The sequence below is a fragment of the Otolemur garnettii genome, unplaced genomic scaffold (assembly GCF_000181295.1).
Source record: "Otolemur garnettii isolate 467f Iridium unplaced genomic scaffold, OtoGar3 scaffold00020, whole genome shotgun sequence".
NCBI classification, from domain to species: domain Eukaryota; kingdom Metazoa; phylum Chordata; class Mammalia; order Primates; family Galagidae; genus Otolemur; species Otolemur garnettii.
Genome location: NW_003852415.1, coordinates 2,441,834 through 2,459,596, shown reverse-complemented (window position 1 = coordinate 2,459,596; position 17,763 = coordinate 2,441,834). Strand labels below are relative to the sequence as shown.

Sequence of the window (17,763 nt, the reverse complement as noted above, 5' to 3'; positions counted from 1 at the left end):
GTAGCTGGGACCACAGGCGCCCGCCACAACGCCTGGCTATTTTTTGGTTGCAGCCATCATTGTTGTTTGGTGGGTCCAGGCTGGATTTGAACCCACCACCTTAGGTGTATGTGGCTGGCACCTTAGACACTTGAGCCACAGGCACCAAGCCCACCTTTTCTTTTTCAAGACTTCAGTCTACTAAATATTTGTAGAAGAAGGTAACAAACTCTTTTGGGAACTTATATTTCAAATGTCAGTGTTGAGTTTTAATAGGTAGCAAGATATTTGAGACCATTAAACAATGGAGGCAGGTTCTTTCATCTACTCAATTCTCCTTGGTGCAACCCAGTTTCAAAACAACATACAGCTGACCCTTGAACAACAACATACAGTTGGTGGACGGTGCCTGTGGCTCAAAGGAGTAGGGCACCAACCCCATATGCTGGAAGTGGTGGGTTCAAACCCAGCCCCAGCCAAAAACTGCAAAAAAAACCCCCAAAAAACATGCAGTTGGGGTTGTATGGACCCCAACCCCTGTGCAGTAGAAAATCCACACATAACTTTTGATTCCCCCAACTTAACTACTAATAGCGCACTGTTGACCAGAAGCCTTACTGATAACATGACCAGTCCACTAACACGTACTAACCTTGGTAAGCTGATCACTCAAGGAACTGTAACAAACTAAACAACACACAGAGGTGGTCAACACACAGAGGCAGGCCTACTGAACAGATAACATACATGTGATACATGTGTGGGCTATGAAAATTAGGTCAATCAACTGTTCATCAATGTAGGGAGGTGGTCAACTATGGAGGTTCTACTGTATTTTATATGATAAATGTATTATATACTACATTTTTACAATAAGGTAAGCTAGAGAAGAGAAAGTGTTATTAAAAAAATCATAATGAAGAGAAAATATATCTACTATTAAGTGGGAATGAATCATCATAAAGTTGTTCATTGTCATCATCTTTATGTTGGGTAAGCTGAGGAAGAGGATGAATGGGAGGGCTTGGTCTTTTCTTTTTTTCTTCTGAGACAGAGTCTTAACTCTGTCACCCTGGGTAAAGTGCCCTGGTATCACAGCTCACTGCAACCTCAAACTCAAGTGGTTCTCCTGCCTCAGCTTCCTGAGTAGCCAGGACTACTGGCATATACCCTATGCCCAGCCAGTTTTTCTATTTTTAGTAGAAACAGGGTCTCACTCTTACTCAGGCTGGTCTCAAACTCCTAAGCTCAAGCAATCTGCCAGCCTTGGCCTTCCAAAGTGGTGGGATTACAGGTGTGAGCCACCACATCTGGCAGGGAGGGTTGGTCTTGTCACAGGGGTGACAGAGGCAAAAGAAAATCAACACATAAGCCAACACACATGATTCAAGCAAGGCCCACATTATTTAAGGGTCAGCTGTAATTTGGTTTCTCTAGCCCTTTTTAAAAAAATTTCAAAACATTAAGGGACTACAAAAATCTTTGCTACCTTGTATAATATTTCCATTGGGGCTCTTAGTATGCACAGCACCAGAATAGCGTTCATTATATGCAATAGGTAAGTCTTTACCCCTCATCTTCTCTCACTCACCCACTTTCTTGTATTCCAATGATCTTTATATCCATCTACGCCCATGTTTGCTCACTGTTTAGCTCCCATTCAACGTACGTGTGGTATTTGAGTGTTTGTTTTCCCATCCTTGAGATACTTTGCCTAACATAATGGTCTTTAGGTCCATCCATGTTGCTGCAAAAGACCTTATCTTATTCCTTGTTCTGGCTGAATAGTACTCCACATATATATACATCATATTTTCTTTGGTTCACTCATGAATTGATGGTCACTTACGTTGATTCCACATCTTTGCAACTCTGAATTGTACTGTGACAATTACTCAAGCGTAAGTGTCTGTTTTATAAAATGACTTCTTTTTCCTTTGGCCAGATAATCAGTAGGAGGATTACTGGATTGAATGGTAATTATTTACCATTTCTTTCTTTGAGAAATCTCCATACTGTTTTCTACAGAGGTTACACTAATTTACGGCCTACCAACAAAGTATAAGCATTTGTTTCTCTCTGCATCTATGATAGCATCTATTGTGTTTTAGTTTTTAATAATGCCATTCTGATGGGGTAGGGTGGTATCTCATTGTAGTTTTAATTTGCATTTCCCTGATGATTAGTAATGTTGAACCTTTCTAATGTTTGTTGGTTATTTGTCTATCTTCTTTTTTTTTTTTTTTTTTTGAGACAGAGCCTCAAGCTGTCCCCCCGGTAGAGTGCCATGGCATTACAGCTCACAGCAACCTCCAACTCCTGGGCTCAAGCGAGTCTCCTGCCTCCGCCTCCCAAGTAGCTGGGACCACAGGCGCCCGCCACAACGCCCGGCTATTTTTTGGTTGCAGCCGTCATTGTGGTTTGGCGGGTCCGGGCTGGGGATTCGAACCTGCCACCTTAGGTGTACGTGGCTGGCGCCCTAGCCGGTTGAGCTATAGGCGTCGAGCCTATTTGTCTATCTTCTTCTGAAAGAAATTCTGTTCAGGCTTGGTACCCATGGCTTAGCAACTAGGGTGCCATCCATATACACTGGAGCTAGCAGATTCAAACCCAGCCCGGGCCTGCCAAACAACAATGACAACTACAACCAAAAAATAGCTGAGTGCTGTGGCGGGTACCTGGAGTCCCAGCTACTTGGGAGGCTGAGGCAAGAGAATTGCTTAAGCCCAAGAGTTTGAGGTTGCTGTGAGCTGTGATGCCATGGCACCCTACATAGGGTGACATAAGCCTCTGTCTCAAAAAAAAAAAACAAAAAAAAAAACCCAAAACTTCTTTTCATGTCTTTTGCCCAATTTTTAATGGAATTACTCATTTTTTTCTTCCTGATTTGAGTTCTTTGTAGATTCTAGGAATCAGCACTTTGTCAGATATATAGTTTGTGAATATTTTCTCCCATTATGTAGGTTATCTATTTACACTGTAGATTATTTCCTTTGCTGTGCGGAAGCTGTTTAATTTAATTAAGTCCCATTTATTTATTTTTCTTGCTGTTGTATTTGCCTTTCAGGTCTGTAGTCATAAATTCCTTGCCTAGGCCAATGTCTGTAAGAGACTTTCCCTTTTTTTCCTACAACGTTTATGACTTTATGCCTTATATTTAAATCTTTTATTCATCTTTTTTTTTTTTGGTTGGGGCTGGGTTTGAACTTGCTACCTCTGGCATATGGGGCCGGCGCCTTGAGCTACAGGCACCTCCCTATTCATCTTGAATTAATTTTTATATGTGGCAAGAGATAATGGTCCTGTTTCATTCACCTGTATATGACTATCCAGTTTTCCCAGCACTGTTTATCGAACAGGGGTTCCTTTTCCTAGTGTATGTTGGTGTCTGCTTTGAAAACGATCATTTGGTTGTAGGTACATGGTTTTATTCCTGCATTCTATACTCTGTTCTGTTGGTCTATGTCTCTAAATTTATACCCATACCATGTTGTTTTGGTTACTGTTGACTTGTAGTATAAGCTGAAGTCAGATAATGTGATGTCCCCAGGATTGTCATTTTGTTTAAGACTGTTTTAGCTATTCAGGCTCTTTTTCTGGTTTCAAATGAAGTGTAGAATTTTTTTTTTTTTAGATCTGTGAAATATGACGTTGGTATTTTGATGGGGATTGTGTTGAATCTATAAATCACTTTGGGCAGTATGAACACTTTAATGATGTTGATTCTACCAACACATGAGCATGGCATGTTTTTTTCACTTGTGTTATCTCTAATTCCTTTCATCAATTTTTGTAGTTCTCCTCAAAGAGATCTTTCACCTCCTTTCTTAAGTATATTCCTGGGTATTTTACTTTCTTTGTAGCTATTATAAATGGTATTGAGTCTTTTCCTTGACTCTCAGCTTAATTATAGTTAGAATAGGAAATAGAAATGCTACTGATTTGTATATACTGATTTTGTAACCTGAGACTTTGCTCAATTTATCAATTCTAGGAGTCTTTTGGTGGAGTTTTTAGGATGTTCTAGATACATATTATCAACAAACAGGGATAGTTTGACATTGTCTTTCAAGAATAAAAAAGAATGAACTATCACTCAGAGGAATATGGGACTGTCTAATACGAACCAATATATGAATTATAGGTACCCCTGGAAAAGAAAAAGAAAAAAAACACAGAAAAACCTATTTGAGGAAATTATTGAAGAAAATATCCCTGGTATCTATAGAAATTCAGATATCCATACACAAATGGTCATCAAACACCATGAAAATTAACAGTAAATAAGACATCTCTAAGACACATAGTTATCAACTTGGCCAAAGTCAAAATGAAGAAGGAAATTCTGTAAGCAGTGAGACAAAAGCAACAATTAACCTACAAAGGAAAATCTAACTAATAGCAGACTTCTCAGCAGCCAGAAGGGATCAGTACCCCTTTTTACTCTCCTCCCCCTCTTTTTTTTAGACAAAGTCTCACTCTGTTACCCCAGGCTAGAGTGCTGTGGTGTTATAGCTCACAGTAATCTCAAACAAACTCCTGGGCTCAAGCAATTCTCTTGCCTCAGCCTCCCAAGTAGCTGGGACTACAGGCGCTCACCACAACGCCCAGCTAGTTTTTCTGTGTTTAGTAGAGATGGGATCTCATTTTTGCTCATGCTGGACTCCAATTACTGAACTCAATCCACCTACTTCAGCCTCCCAGAGTGCTAGGATTACAGACATGAGCCTTGTGCCTGGCCACATTTTTATTCTTCTTACACAAAACAACTTCCAGCCAAGGATCTTGTATCCTGTGAAACTCAGTTTCATAAATGATGGAGAAATAAAGACTTTTCCAGACAAGCAAACACTAAAGAGAATTTGTCACTACTAGACCTGTCCTTCAGGAAATATTTGGAACTACACTGCATTATATATAGAACAATTATAAATAGCACAATAGATACCCACAAGTATAAAAACACTTAAAAATTAAAGCTCACAGCTCTTATAAAATAACACAAGAGGAAAAACACAACAACAAAGTATTTTCCACAATTTAATCCCCCACTTAAAAAACACAGACTGGTTAAATAGATAAAAAACACACCCCCAGTATGTGCTGTCTCCAACAGACATATCTAAATCAGAAGGACTCATGCAGTATCAAAGTAAAGGGATGGAAAAAAATATTTCACACAAATGGATATGAATAGTGAGTAGGTTTAGCCATTCTTATATCAGATAAAATACAGTTTAAATCAACAACAGTTGAAAAAAGGACAAAGATGGTCATTATATTAATATAATAGTAAAGGGAGCAATTTAACAAGACATCAAGAATCCTAAATATATTATGTACTTAACACAGAAGATGCCAGATTCATAAAGCAAATTTTACTATATCTAAGGCAAAGAAATAAACAGTAGCATTTTAATTGCCAGGGACTCCAACCTCCACTGACAAGCTGGATAGATCACTGAAACAGGAAATCAACAAAGAAACACAGGACTTAAATGGAACTCTAGAATAAATGGACGTAACACATTTACGGAAGATTCTAACCAAAAACTACTGACTAAATAAAACTAGAAATCAAGTCCAGGAGAAACACTCAAATCTACACGAAATCATGGAAATTCTGTTACTGAATCATCTTGGATCAATGATGAAATTTAAATGGAAATCAAAAAGTTTCTTGAATTGAATGACAAAGGGACACAAGTTATCAAAATCTATGGAATACTAAGAGGAAAAGACAAAAAGATCACAAATTAGCAACCGAATATCACATCTCAAGGAACTCGAGAAATAAGAGCAAACCAAACCCAAAGTCACCAGGAAAAAAGAAATTACAAATCTCAGAGCAGAACTAAACAAAATGGAAACAAACAAACCAACCCACAAGGGTTCAATGAAACAAAAGGTTGGTTCTTTGAAAAGATAAAATCAATAGAACACTAGCCAGATTAACTACAAATAGAAGAAAAAGGACTCAAGCTCAATCAGAAATGAAAAAGGAGACTTTACAATTGATATCACAAATGTACAAAATATCATCTGTGGATACTACAAGAACCTTTATACCCACAAACTAGAAAATGCAGAAAGAATAGATAAATTTCTGGAAACACAACCTCCCAAGACTGGATCAGGAAGAAACAGGAATCTTGAATAGGCCAATAACAAGTAGGGGGATTAAAGCAGTAATCTCCCAACCAAAAAGGTCCCTCGATCAGACAGATTCATAGATAAATTCTACTAGACCCACAAAGAAGAACTGGTACCTATGCTGCAGAAATTATTCATAACATTGAGAAGGAGGAAATCTTCCCTAAAGTCATCCTATAAAGCCAGTATCACCCTGATATGAAGGCCAGAAAAGGACGCAACAAAAAATGAAAACTATAGACCAATACCCCTTTTGAACACAGAGGCAAACATCCTCAACAAAATATAAGCAAACTGAATTCAATGGCATATCAAAAAGACAATTCATCACAATCAAGTGGGTATCACCCCAGGGACACAAGGATGGTCACAAATCCATAAATGTGCTTCACCACACACACAGAAGCAAATACAAAGACCATATGATTATCTCAATAGATGCAGAAAAAGCACTCAATAAAATACAGCATCTTTCATGATAAAAATCCTCAACAAAGTAGGCACAGAAAGAACATCAAATTAATAAAAGCCATATATGACAAACCCATAGCCACCTTCATAGTGAATGGGGAAAATTTGAAAGCATTGTCCTTAAGAAGTAGAACAAGATAGGACACCACTACTATGTAATATAGTACTGGTAGTCCTAGCCAGAGTAGTAATCAGGCAATGGATTTCCTAACTTCTAAATACATCCCCTTTGTGGTTTCCTTAACTGCTGTACCAAGAGGCCTGCTTTTCTCTCTAAGACCTAAATTGCAGTCATATCACTGAGATGCACCCATATTTCATTTTCATCACAAGAGACAGTAAAACTTATTTTAAGGACCAAGCCAAGTGTGGCATTGATTATTGGCTTTGAAGCAAAATTGATAAGTCTTAGCCTGATAATTCATGAAAACTATGACTTGATCCTTTACTATCTCTGAAACATAAGGGTAGTCCAAATAGGACAAGAGTTCTACTGTTACTTATAGTGACTATCTAGGCCTGCCGTATGTTGTGACATTTTGAATCTCCTGAGCTCTCATACACTGTCTTTTCTTACCGCTAGTCTCGCACACATCTACCAAAGAAGAGTTCACTTCATGTTTAAATAAATTTTTAAAGTTCATCTTTTCTTGGTTATATTTCTTTAGGAGCATTTTAATAATTAGTGATAAAATTTTAACATATGGGTACTTCACAATAAAAATAATGTAAATATTAGGACTGTGACTACTTATTAACTGTATTTATTCCCTGCTATAATACTGTATCATACTACACCTGAGTGATGGCCAGTTGAATCTAAAACTAAATAGCAACTAAGTGGTGTAGCAAACACCACATTCCAGGCAAAGTCCAATCTTACATTTTTCTCTTTTAAGGAAAGGCAAGTAACAGTTACTAAGAATCCACACCAAAATTTTGTTCCATAAGGAGGCTGTAGGAAAAAGAGAATTTTTATTCATTTTTGGACCCTACAGTTCTGTATTTTCCTTTGATTAAAACACAGATACAGGGAATTTTTTTCTTTTAGCCTCTTAGATCCTGGAACTTTTTCAAAAAGAGCATTGATTTCTTCGCTATATTTGGTAGGTAATATGCCAAGAGTTTTCTAGCAGAAAGAAGGACAGGAGGGTAGGATGAGATTTTTTTTTTTTTATTGAATGGTAACTATGTACATATGTACATTAATGCACTTCTGGGGTACAGTGTGGGGTTTTCACATGCAATCCGAAATACTTCCATCAAACTGGTCAACACAGCCTTCATGTCATTTTCTCAGTTATTGCTTTAAAACGTTCACATTCTACTCTTAGAAAGATTCACTTGTACCCCAGGATGAGATCTTTAGTTAAAAGTTCAAGGAAGCTGGCTGGTCTTCCTTCTAAATTTGTTGAGTCAACATTAAGTAGGCTTTAAATATGGATGGATCACCAATGCATCTCGACAGAGTCAGAAAGAAAGATGTGTTTCCTCACCGCTGAGATTTTCTCCCAGCTCTTTCCAAGCAGATAAAACACAGTTAACTTGAAGGGATAGCAGCTGATAGAAAAACCATGTGAGGAGAATTAAATGAAGCAACTCATAATTTCTTGCTTCTAGAAAGAGTTGCATTCAGCTTAGTACATGAAGCTTTGTCATTCAGGCCTCTCAAAACCAAACTAGTCATCAATTTTGAACAGATAGAAAATTACAAAGTGAATAGTTACAAATAAGATAGTCTCTAACAGTGACTCTTTCTGTGCCTGTTAATCCTAGGCAAATGTAAAGTTGTTTGTCCTTAATGCGTCAGGGCAGTGGGGGAAGGGTGCAAGAGGCAAACTACATCAGAAAATCCGATAGCGGCAAATGACAAAGCAATCTATCTGCATTTTACTGACTTGTGGGGAAGAGATCTGCTTGTTTCACTCCTGATACTAGATCCAGAGTTCCTGAATCTACTTTGCCCAGCCCTGGTATAACCTCCAGGAGCCATCTTTGACACACTTCCTAAGCTTACCGCTTCCCTTCAGTGGGCAGAGGCAATCATTCTGATACCCATGGCACTCAGCTCTCTTGATGAATGAGGAACAGTATAACCTAAGAGCTTGAACTGACACTGAACTGACACAGGAGAACCCCTGAGAAGTTATACGTGGCTGGCTGAGTGAAAAAAGTTGTGGAGGAATTTCAGACTTTATCATTTGTGCTGCAGAAAACGTTCACTGAAGGGGAAGGAGTAGTGAGAGTTAAGACTCAGGAGAAAGGAGGGTGGGGAAACTTTATTTTACAAGGAGAACAGGAGTGAAATATCACTTCTACAAAACTCTGGGATTTTTTTTTTAAGGCCCCCCAAAAAGTGGTTTCTTTTTGTGATTGTGCTCTTTGGCTGGAGAGCATTGTTTATATAACAGGATAAAGTACAAAATTATAAGCTCCAAACTCCTCCAGAGAAAAGCTCTCCCAAAGCTCGACCCCCAGGATGGATGGAAAATATGACTGTTTACTGGCTGGAACATTGAGCTGTAATGGAAATTTCAACATTCAGAAGATAGCATAGAGGAAGGGCCTGCTGAGTAGAAAGAAATTACCCTTCAAAAAAGGGTCAAAGAGAAAGAAGAGTCTCTTGTTGGTCATACTCTGAGTCCTTCCCATCCTCAGCTGGCAAGGCTACCCCTCTGCTATCCAGCTCCAGGAGCACACTGCAACTGGGGCGATGGCCAGTTTCATCTAAACGAGGTACTAAACCAAGTCTAATCTTAAGTTTCTTTTCTCTTTTCCAGAAAGGAAACTGAGAGTTAGCAAGAACCTACACCAAAAAAAGTGAAAAGGAGGCATTATGCTGGCTACATTCATATATGCAACTCCAATTAATCTTACAGCAACTTAATGAGGTAAGTATTATTGCACATTTTTTAAAATATGGGGAATTGTGGCTCAGAGAAGCTAAGTTGCCCAAAAGCCACAAACTTAGTAAGGCAAAACAGGTCTGTCTACCTCTAAGTCCCTTCTCCTTCCACTATGCTATGCATCTTCCTAACAGAGGTTGCTTGCCCCTTTTCCTGTAGTTGGTATGCTTTTTAAGGAAGAGAAGCGTTTAAAGGACTAGATTCAGGATAATTTCCTTACACAGAAGCAGAGGATAGAAGTAAAACCTTGCCATTTTGGCCACTGAATAATTTTTGTGGAACTGGGTGCTCCTTTAAATCCTTATATATTCTTCTTTTTTATGATAATAAAAAACCACATAATTTTAAATTTACCATCTTACCATTTTTATATGTAACAGTCTAGGAGTGTTAAATACATTCACATTGTTCTGTAACAGATCTCTAGAACATTTTCATCTTGCAAAACTGCAACTCTATACCTATTAAACACTAACTGCCCCTCCTCTCTTCCCCCAGCCCTTGGCAAGCACTTTTTTACTTTTTGTTTCTATGATTTTGACTATTCCAGAGTTTCTGACTGGCTCATTACTACCCTCAAGGTTCATCCATGTTGTAGCACAGCCATGTGCAGCACTGAATCCTTACATGTGTTTCCTGATATTCTTTCTTTTAATTGCCTATGCCATAACATGGAGATCTTTGTTATATGCTGCCTGAAACGGATCTCCAATTATTTCATGTGTATCTAGCTCCTTCTCCCTGGCAGATGGTAATTTTTTAGTGATCAAACACCATGTTTTAAATTGTCTTTTAGATCCTACCTAGTACTCAACAGTATGTTAAGAATGTAGAAGATACACCATTGTTTACTCTGGGAGATCAGGGGCTATTCTGTTTTGATTTGTGCTACTCCTGAGCATCTAACCCAATGCCTGACATCAAGAAAATGCATGGGGGCATACTTTGAAAAGAAATTAACAAACTCAACATTTCTGAGGACTGACTGTGAAGGAAAAGATGAGAAGGGGCAAACCTGAATCTCTAGCAACATTTGTAAGAAATAGTATTGCCTAAACTAGAATTAGAATCTCTGAAAAATACGTTCCTAAAAATTATGTAAAGCAGAATATCAGACTCTTTATACCACTGAAAAGAGGGGAGGGACAGGGTGACAGCAAAAATGGCCCAGATTTCCAAGATTTCCCATTCCTTGGTAGAATGTTCTCTAGAGAGAACAGCCAGGCCAAGCAGCCCATGCCCATGATAGCTTGACCTCTGACAAAAAGTAGGAATGAACTCCTAGCTGTGCTTTTTTTTTAACATCTCCCATCTTTAATATCGAGGAACAGACAAATCCCCAGGATGCATGTGTGAAAAAGCCAGAGATGGATAAAAATAATTCAATGACAAATGCTGGAAAAACATACAAAGGGGCAGAAGCCAGACATTCGTGGGATTCCCTGACAGCTCGATCCACAAGGAAGGGCTGGACTGGAAAAAAACAGGGCCTCAGGTTCCTGCCAAGCTGTCTGAGGCCCTGTCCTTCCCAAATCATTTCAAGAAGCAGCCAAGACTTTACAGTAACCCTTCCAGGTCTAACAAAGAAAAATGCACTATGAGCCCACTGAGTACTCCTCACCTAGAAAATTCTCCCTGATGTGGTCCAATTCCATGGAAGGCTGGCAACAAAGAGGAGATGCCTCTGCACATCAATTGTCAGCTTCTAATGACTCCTCATGTGCCCCCAGAATGGGTAATTAAAAGATAGTTTGAAAAATCAGATTTGTTTTCTTTGGCTAAAAGAAAAGCTGAAAGACCTAGGTATCAACATCTAGAAACCAAAAATATCACTTTATGAAAAAAGAGGTCACAACCACTTGTACCTGCATCTTGGAGCCCCTATGGTATAATTTAAAGTCGGCCTTGCTTAGAGGCACACCTCAGGCTTCTAAACATGTGACTGTATTTGGCTCTAACTGCTTTTTCTTCTGGAGAATGGCCTGCAATTAATCTCACTTATTACCTCTGAAAAGTAACAACAGAGGAATGGCTGGCCAAGTCCAACTCCAGAGTGTCTAGGGAACTGCAAGTTACATGGCCAGGCCTCAGACTGTCTGGGCAAGTCATGGGCTCTTTGCCTTCCTCTCCCACAACAAAGCCTGAATAGGGACTCCAGACAGACCAAAGAACCAAGGGATTTGAGGAGCTGGGTTGAGCTTCCACTGACCCAATGGGAGAGGACAACCCTGAGGCTACATTTGGGGTGGTTTCAAAACAGAAGGGGAGAGGGGAAGAACATGGTTGTTTGGTAAAAATTTGTATGATCCATAAAATAGAGAACAATAGCAACACCACAGGGACATTCCTGTGGCTACCAAGTCATTGAATTCTCCGACGTGCAGAGATGAAAAGTACAGCCAGCAATGGGATTCTCTTTGCATCTTAGTGCAGTTTACAGGGCAGTCCCTACTTTAAGCAAATTATCAGACTTTAGAGTTTATCAGCACTGGAATCCACTGTTTCTATTGCAGAAAAAGTAGCAAGAGTACCTTTTATTTATTTAGCACCCACTTCCAGGGAGATCAAAGGGCTTTAAAGGCAATCTAAAAGCTCTCAAAACAGTCTAGTTTATATGTAAGTATTCTTACCCAATAAAAAGATTAAATATAGCTTAGGGTCACTTAGTGTCAAAACCAGTAATAAAACTCACATCTCTCAGCTACAAACCCCACATTCATTAAACTTAGTCATCCTTACTACTAAAGGAGGAACAACAAGGGACTAAATAAATGTCCCCAAAGCAGTGAATTATCAGGTAAAAATGGAAATGAGGATGCAGTACTGGCAGAATGTGTGCTGTGGGTCTGGCTGGGGCCCACTGCACAGCCTGGCCTGGAAGAACCTCTGAGAATTCACTTAGGGCTGCTTCGGGGTGGTTACCTTGGGGAATTCCAGGTGGAAGTGAGACTCCCAAGCTGAGCCTTCCGACTGTCCTGGCAACCAGAGGTTACCTGGGAGCAGAGATTTCCCAGGGCTTCCCTAGACTGGGGCCTGAAAACTGGCCCTAGTACTTCAAGAGAAATAAAGAGAGGGCTACCGTGAGTACAATAAACTCAAAAATGAAAAAGACCAAGAGGCCTCACGGAGGATGCTTTTTGTCTGCAAGGGGCCCGAAGTAAATTGTGTAATGTACCATTCTACTGCAGCCTCACGAGTACAGTCTGGCTGGGAGGTGGCCATTTATATGTTGGAATCCAGGTCCTGGTTCAACCTTGACTGATCCATCACCTTTCATCTCAGTACGAACAGGTGCTACCAAGAGAAAGCCCTCAACTATAATGTTTATTAAGGTTTTTCCTCGTTCTATCTACAAATATAAAAAGTGCTAAAACTCTACTTCTCCAAAATGTGTAGCTTTGACGTTTTGTTTACAGCATGGAAAATGCCTGTAGCCTCATTATACAGAGGGTATCCAAAATGGCAGTGAAAATGTTTTCCATAAAAACAAGGTTAAGATTTTAAAATGAAAATGGAATATTTGGAAATATTTTATATGGAAAATAAAGCTCTATGGCATAAACAGAATTTCTTTTTTACGACTTATGTTTTAGGAATGTAGTTACTCTGTAGATTGTAAATCACCAAACGGCAAACTTCTGTGAAGAGAACTGTGTGGATACCCTGCCTTAAAAAAATCCAGCCTCTTAGGCTTCAGTTCTTTATAATTCTCAACTGAGAAGATTCTTTTCACCATGACCACAGTGATCATGGATATGAAAGACATTGTACCACAGCATGATGTAATGTGCTTATGTTCATGTTGCTTCCAGGGCAGAGTTTCTGCTTCCCAAATTAGTTCTTTACATAGTAATTCTAACACCAACAGATAATTTACCAATAATTAGGCATTTCTTCCATGCTCCAATCATCAGTTCCCCCTCCCAACCTCAGGGCAAAGCAGCACATTAAGAGCAGAGGCTGGAAGCACTGGCATGGGGTGTGCAGACTCAGTGGGACACCTGGGATAGAGCTTATTTGGAGAGAACGATATCTTAGCTGGTCAGAACACTTCATTGTAGCAGTCACATTTCTCTCTCATGCATAAGACTCAGAAAATAATGCAATTTAATCCATATTTAATAGTCACTAAAGGAAGATGTACTGGGAATCCATTTCTTACACTTTTTTATACAGGGGCAATTAAAATAGGGAGTCAGACTAGAATTTAATACAGTGTCTTTTTAAATTCAGAGGTAGCTTACTTTATTGCCAGAATCTATTTAAATTTTTGACTCAGTCACTTCTTTCAACTACATAAAGGAAATTTCATTCCTACTTCCTAAATGAAGATTACCCAGGGAGGCTGTTTAATGAAACTAGATGAAAATGAAAAACAAATATGTCCTTCAAAAGAAAAGAGTCTAAAGTTACTGAAACACAGTAAAAAAAAGAATTAAGACAACACACACACAAAAAGAATTAAGACAATAACATGCCAAAGATTAGTAGGTGAAAATGTTGACTATAAGCAAAGACTTAACACAGTATAAATTCTTGCTATCACCCAGAAGTGGTTTTCTTAACTGTCTCAGTAATTTCCTTTTTGTTTGATTTTTCCTGAAAACTGTCTTACAAATAAAATGAGGCTCTCTTACTCAAGTGTCAGAGGATCTAGACAGATAAAGAATGGGCGTCTGCCTCACTGGTATCTCTGTACAGAGCTCAAGGTGGGAATGGCTTGTTTGGGATGTGTGCAACTCCAGTGTTAGCTCCAGGGCCCTGCACATACCTGCTTCCAGGAGGGCTGGAGTGGTTCTCGGGAGGTTGGGGGTCTGACTGTATTGACCATGTCGGGCCATTAGGAATGATGACGGGGCGAAGGGTTGGGGGAGTCGAAGCACTGCTTCTGTTTATGACGCCAGTTGCCAAATTCAGGTTTGTTACCTAGAAATGAAGTGAGGGAAATAACCTGACTTTACAGAGTTATCGACAAGTATCATTAAAAATATCTAGGACAAATCAAGTCCAACAGATGGTAACCCCTCTGAGTTGAAGCCAGGGCTGTGACAAAGGCACCCAGGAAGGGCTGACTTTTGTGCACAAGGAGCAGAAGGGACAGTGGTTAGGATGAACATAAGCTGACAATGGTGTGCACAGCACTCAACTGTGCCACATGCTGTGAAAAGCAAGGATGGACAAGAAAAACAAGAATGTACTATTGCCAGGCACAGTGGGTTCATGACTGTAATCCTAGCACTCTGGGAGGCCGAGGCAGGTAGATTGCCTGAGCTCAGGAGTTCAAGACCAGCCTGAGCAAGAGTGAGGCCCCATCCCTAAAAATAGCTGGGCATTGTGGCACTTGTACTCCCAGCTACTCAGGAGATGGAGGCAAGAGGATCACTTGAGCCCAAGAGTTGGAGCTTGCTGTGAGCTATGATGTCACAGCACTCTACTGAGGGTGACAAAGTGAGACTCTGTTTCAGAAAAACAAAAAAAAAGTACTGTTTACTCTGTACCAGGCAATGTTCAAAGAAACTAGGCAAACTAGCCTTTCTGGCCTTTGTTTCCTCATCGAAAAGTTTTATACGCTCAATGAATTTAAGTTATAAATAATAATAACTATTATAGTATGCAAAGAACTCATTGGTTTAGAAAGAAAAAGATGGCCAGTTAATACAAGAATGGGCACTGACTTCAACAAATAATCTATAAAGAAGGAATACATTTAGTCAATTAAAACTTTAAAGCTAGGGCAGCACCTGTGGCTCAAAGGAGTAGGGCCCCGGCCCCATATACTAGAGGTGGTGGGTTCAAACCCGACCCCAGCCAAAAAAAAAAAAAAAATTAGGGCGGCGCCTACGGCTCAATGAGAGGGGTGCCAGCCCCACATACCAAGGGTGGCAGGTTTGAACCCGCCCTGGCCAAACTGCAACAAAAAAATACCCAGGGGTTGTGGTGAGTGCCTATAGTCCCAGCTACTCAGGAGGCCGAGACAAGAGAATAGCCAAAGCCCAGGAGCTGGAGGTTGCTGTGAGCTGTGATTGTGACACCATGGCACTCTACTGAGGGCGACAAAGTGAGACTCTGTCTGTAAAAAAAACAAAAAATCTAGCCAGTGGTACTAAAGCCCACATTCTTACTTACCACATTATACTGTCAACAGATGCTGAAAAGCAAGCATTATTTTTAATATCAAAAAAGAAGATATAAATGACTAACAATATTGTTAAATAAATTTTGCTCTCTCCATGTAAGAGAATATTATATATTCATTACATTTAAAAAAAATACTTAATGATACAGGAATGTGCTGATACCTTAAGTAAAACAAACAAAAAAAATCACCATAGTAAAAGTCGTAATATGAAACTGCATAAAGAGTAAATCCACATTTCTTTAAACATACACACACACTCCTCAACGATTGGAAATAAAATCCAGACTATAAGTAACATCATTTCTAAACGATGACTTGTTTTCTTCTTTATATCCACCATGTTCTCCACATTTTCTATATTGGGAGTACAGTACCTTTTCTACCCTCCCTATCCTCCCTCCTTCTTGCTCTTCAGATTTTTTAAAGTTGTTATGACAAATACAGATGTGAAGAGATAAACTTAAAATCTGGGTAGTGGTTATGGAATCAGAAAAAAAATAAGATGCACGAGGCTGCTGAAAAGAGGGAAGACACAAGGTGAATGCAGGATTTTGAGCACAAAGACACTAGAGAATAATGTGTGAGTCCTCAGACAGGAGATGGAAACTCCTAGGAAAATGGCCTCCTGTAACATCTCCTAGGAACATACACAACTAAAAGAACACCAAATTTAAAAAAAATCTATAAATTCTGAAAGAAATAAAAGTCATTTTTAGCAACAGCATAGTGTTTCATTCCTAGTTATAGAATTCAGTAAGTGAAAACAGCTCAGGACCTTGTCTTTACTCCCAAAGGGCCTGAAAGATTTTTTGTGGAAAGTGCTTACTTTCCATAGGCTGGGAGCAATCTCTGGCATCTGGTGAGGCTGTACACTCTAGTTGGAACCAGTCTTTGGAAGAAGCCTCCTGAGCCAACTATGGCATATCGTTTCTGTTCCTCTTCTGCTGCTACTCAGGGGAGAAGAACAGGTATACTGACTGAAGAACAGGGAAGCTATCATAGTAAGTTACAGCAGTAACTCTTTTCTGGCCCCTGGTTTCTTTGAAGTGCCTTGTCCCTTCCTCCCTATATCCCAGAGGCAATGTAGTTCAGGTGCTCAGGACTGAAGGCAGTTCCGTCCCACACATGGACCCTTCCTCCTTAAACATCAGGCCTTTTAAATTAGACATGATTTTGCAGTTTATAGAAAAACTACGAAGTAAGAAAAGTCTTTATGATAACTAACAGCTTCTCCAATTATTGCCTTGGTCTGTTGTGCCAAAAACTCAATGAAGAAGACTTAGTAATTTTTAATGGAATAGCAATAAAATAAATAAAACACGCACACCTTACCACATTTAGTATAAATGGTATAGTTTGGAGCTTATCAAGGGAAGGAGAAGAGATAGCAAATATGGTAAATCTTCTATCTTTTGGCAAGGCTTCCCCTACATTAAACATCATAATTTATATTGTAACAGTTAACACTTACTGAAAACTAGCTGTGTGCAATGTACTAGATGCCTTTGCATTATTTTGATGTGCATTATCTCATTTAACCCTGAGCAATCCCTTGTAAGCGGTTCTACTGTTATCCCCATTTTACAGAAGGGGAAACTAAAGTCTAAAGAGGATAAGGGTCTAGACCAGTGGTTCTCAACCTGTGGGTCAGGACCCTTTGGACTGTATTAAAGGGTTGTGGTATTAGGAAGATTGAGAACCACTGGACTAGACAAAGTCACACACCTACTAGGTGGCAGGGCCACGATTAGAAGAGAGTTAGACTCCAGATGCATGTGGTCTACTTTTTCCAAATAATATGCTTTAAAATTTGAGCTGTTACAGAAAGTATTGTGGGTTTTATATTTCAATTACATCTTACCCACTATTAAAGAAATTAGATATTGTTATCCTACTTAACAGGTGGAAAATGAAGGCTCAAAGAGATTACAGCAACTAACTTTCTTCAAGTCACATAACAGTTGTAGAACTGGTTTTAAAATCCATTTTCTAGTTTGGAGACTAGTAGGGAAATAATCCTAATTCCTAGCTAACTTTGTTACTGATTTTTAAAAATGTCACCTGGCTTGGTGCCTGCGGCTCAAGCGGCTAAGGCACCAGCCACATACACCTAAG

General features: G+C 39.4%; 1 protein-coding gene across 1 annotated transcript in view; it reads right to left on the bottom strand.

Moving 5' to 3' along the window:
- Positions 1-17,763, bottom strand: part of TTLL5 (tubulin tyrosine ligase like 5) — a 308,822-nt gene that overhangs the window by 122,644 nt on the left and 168,415 nt on the right. Inside the window, exon 29 of the mRNA XM_023511518.1 lies at positions 14,281-14,435. Within this exon, the coding sequence (XP_023367286.1) occupies positions 14,281-14,435 (155 nt within the window). The remainder of the gene's footprint in view (positions 1-14,280; positions 14,436-17,763) is intronic.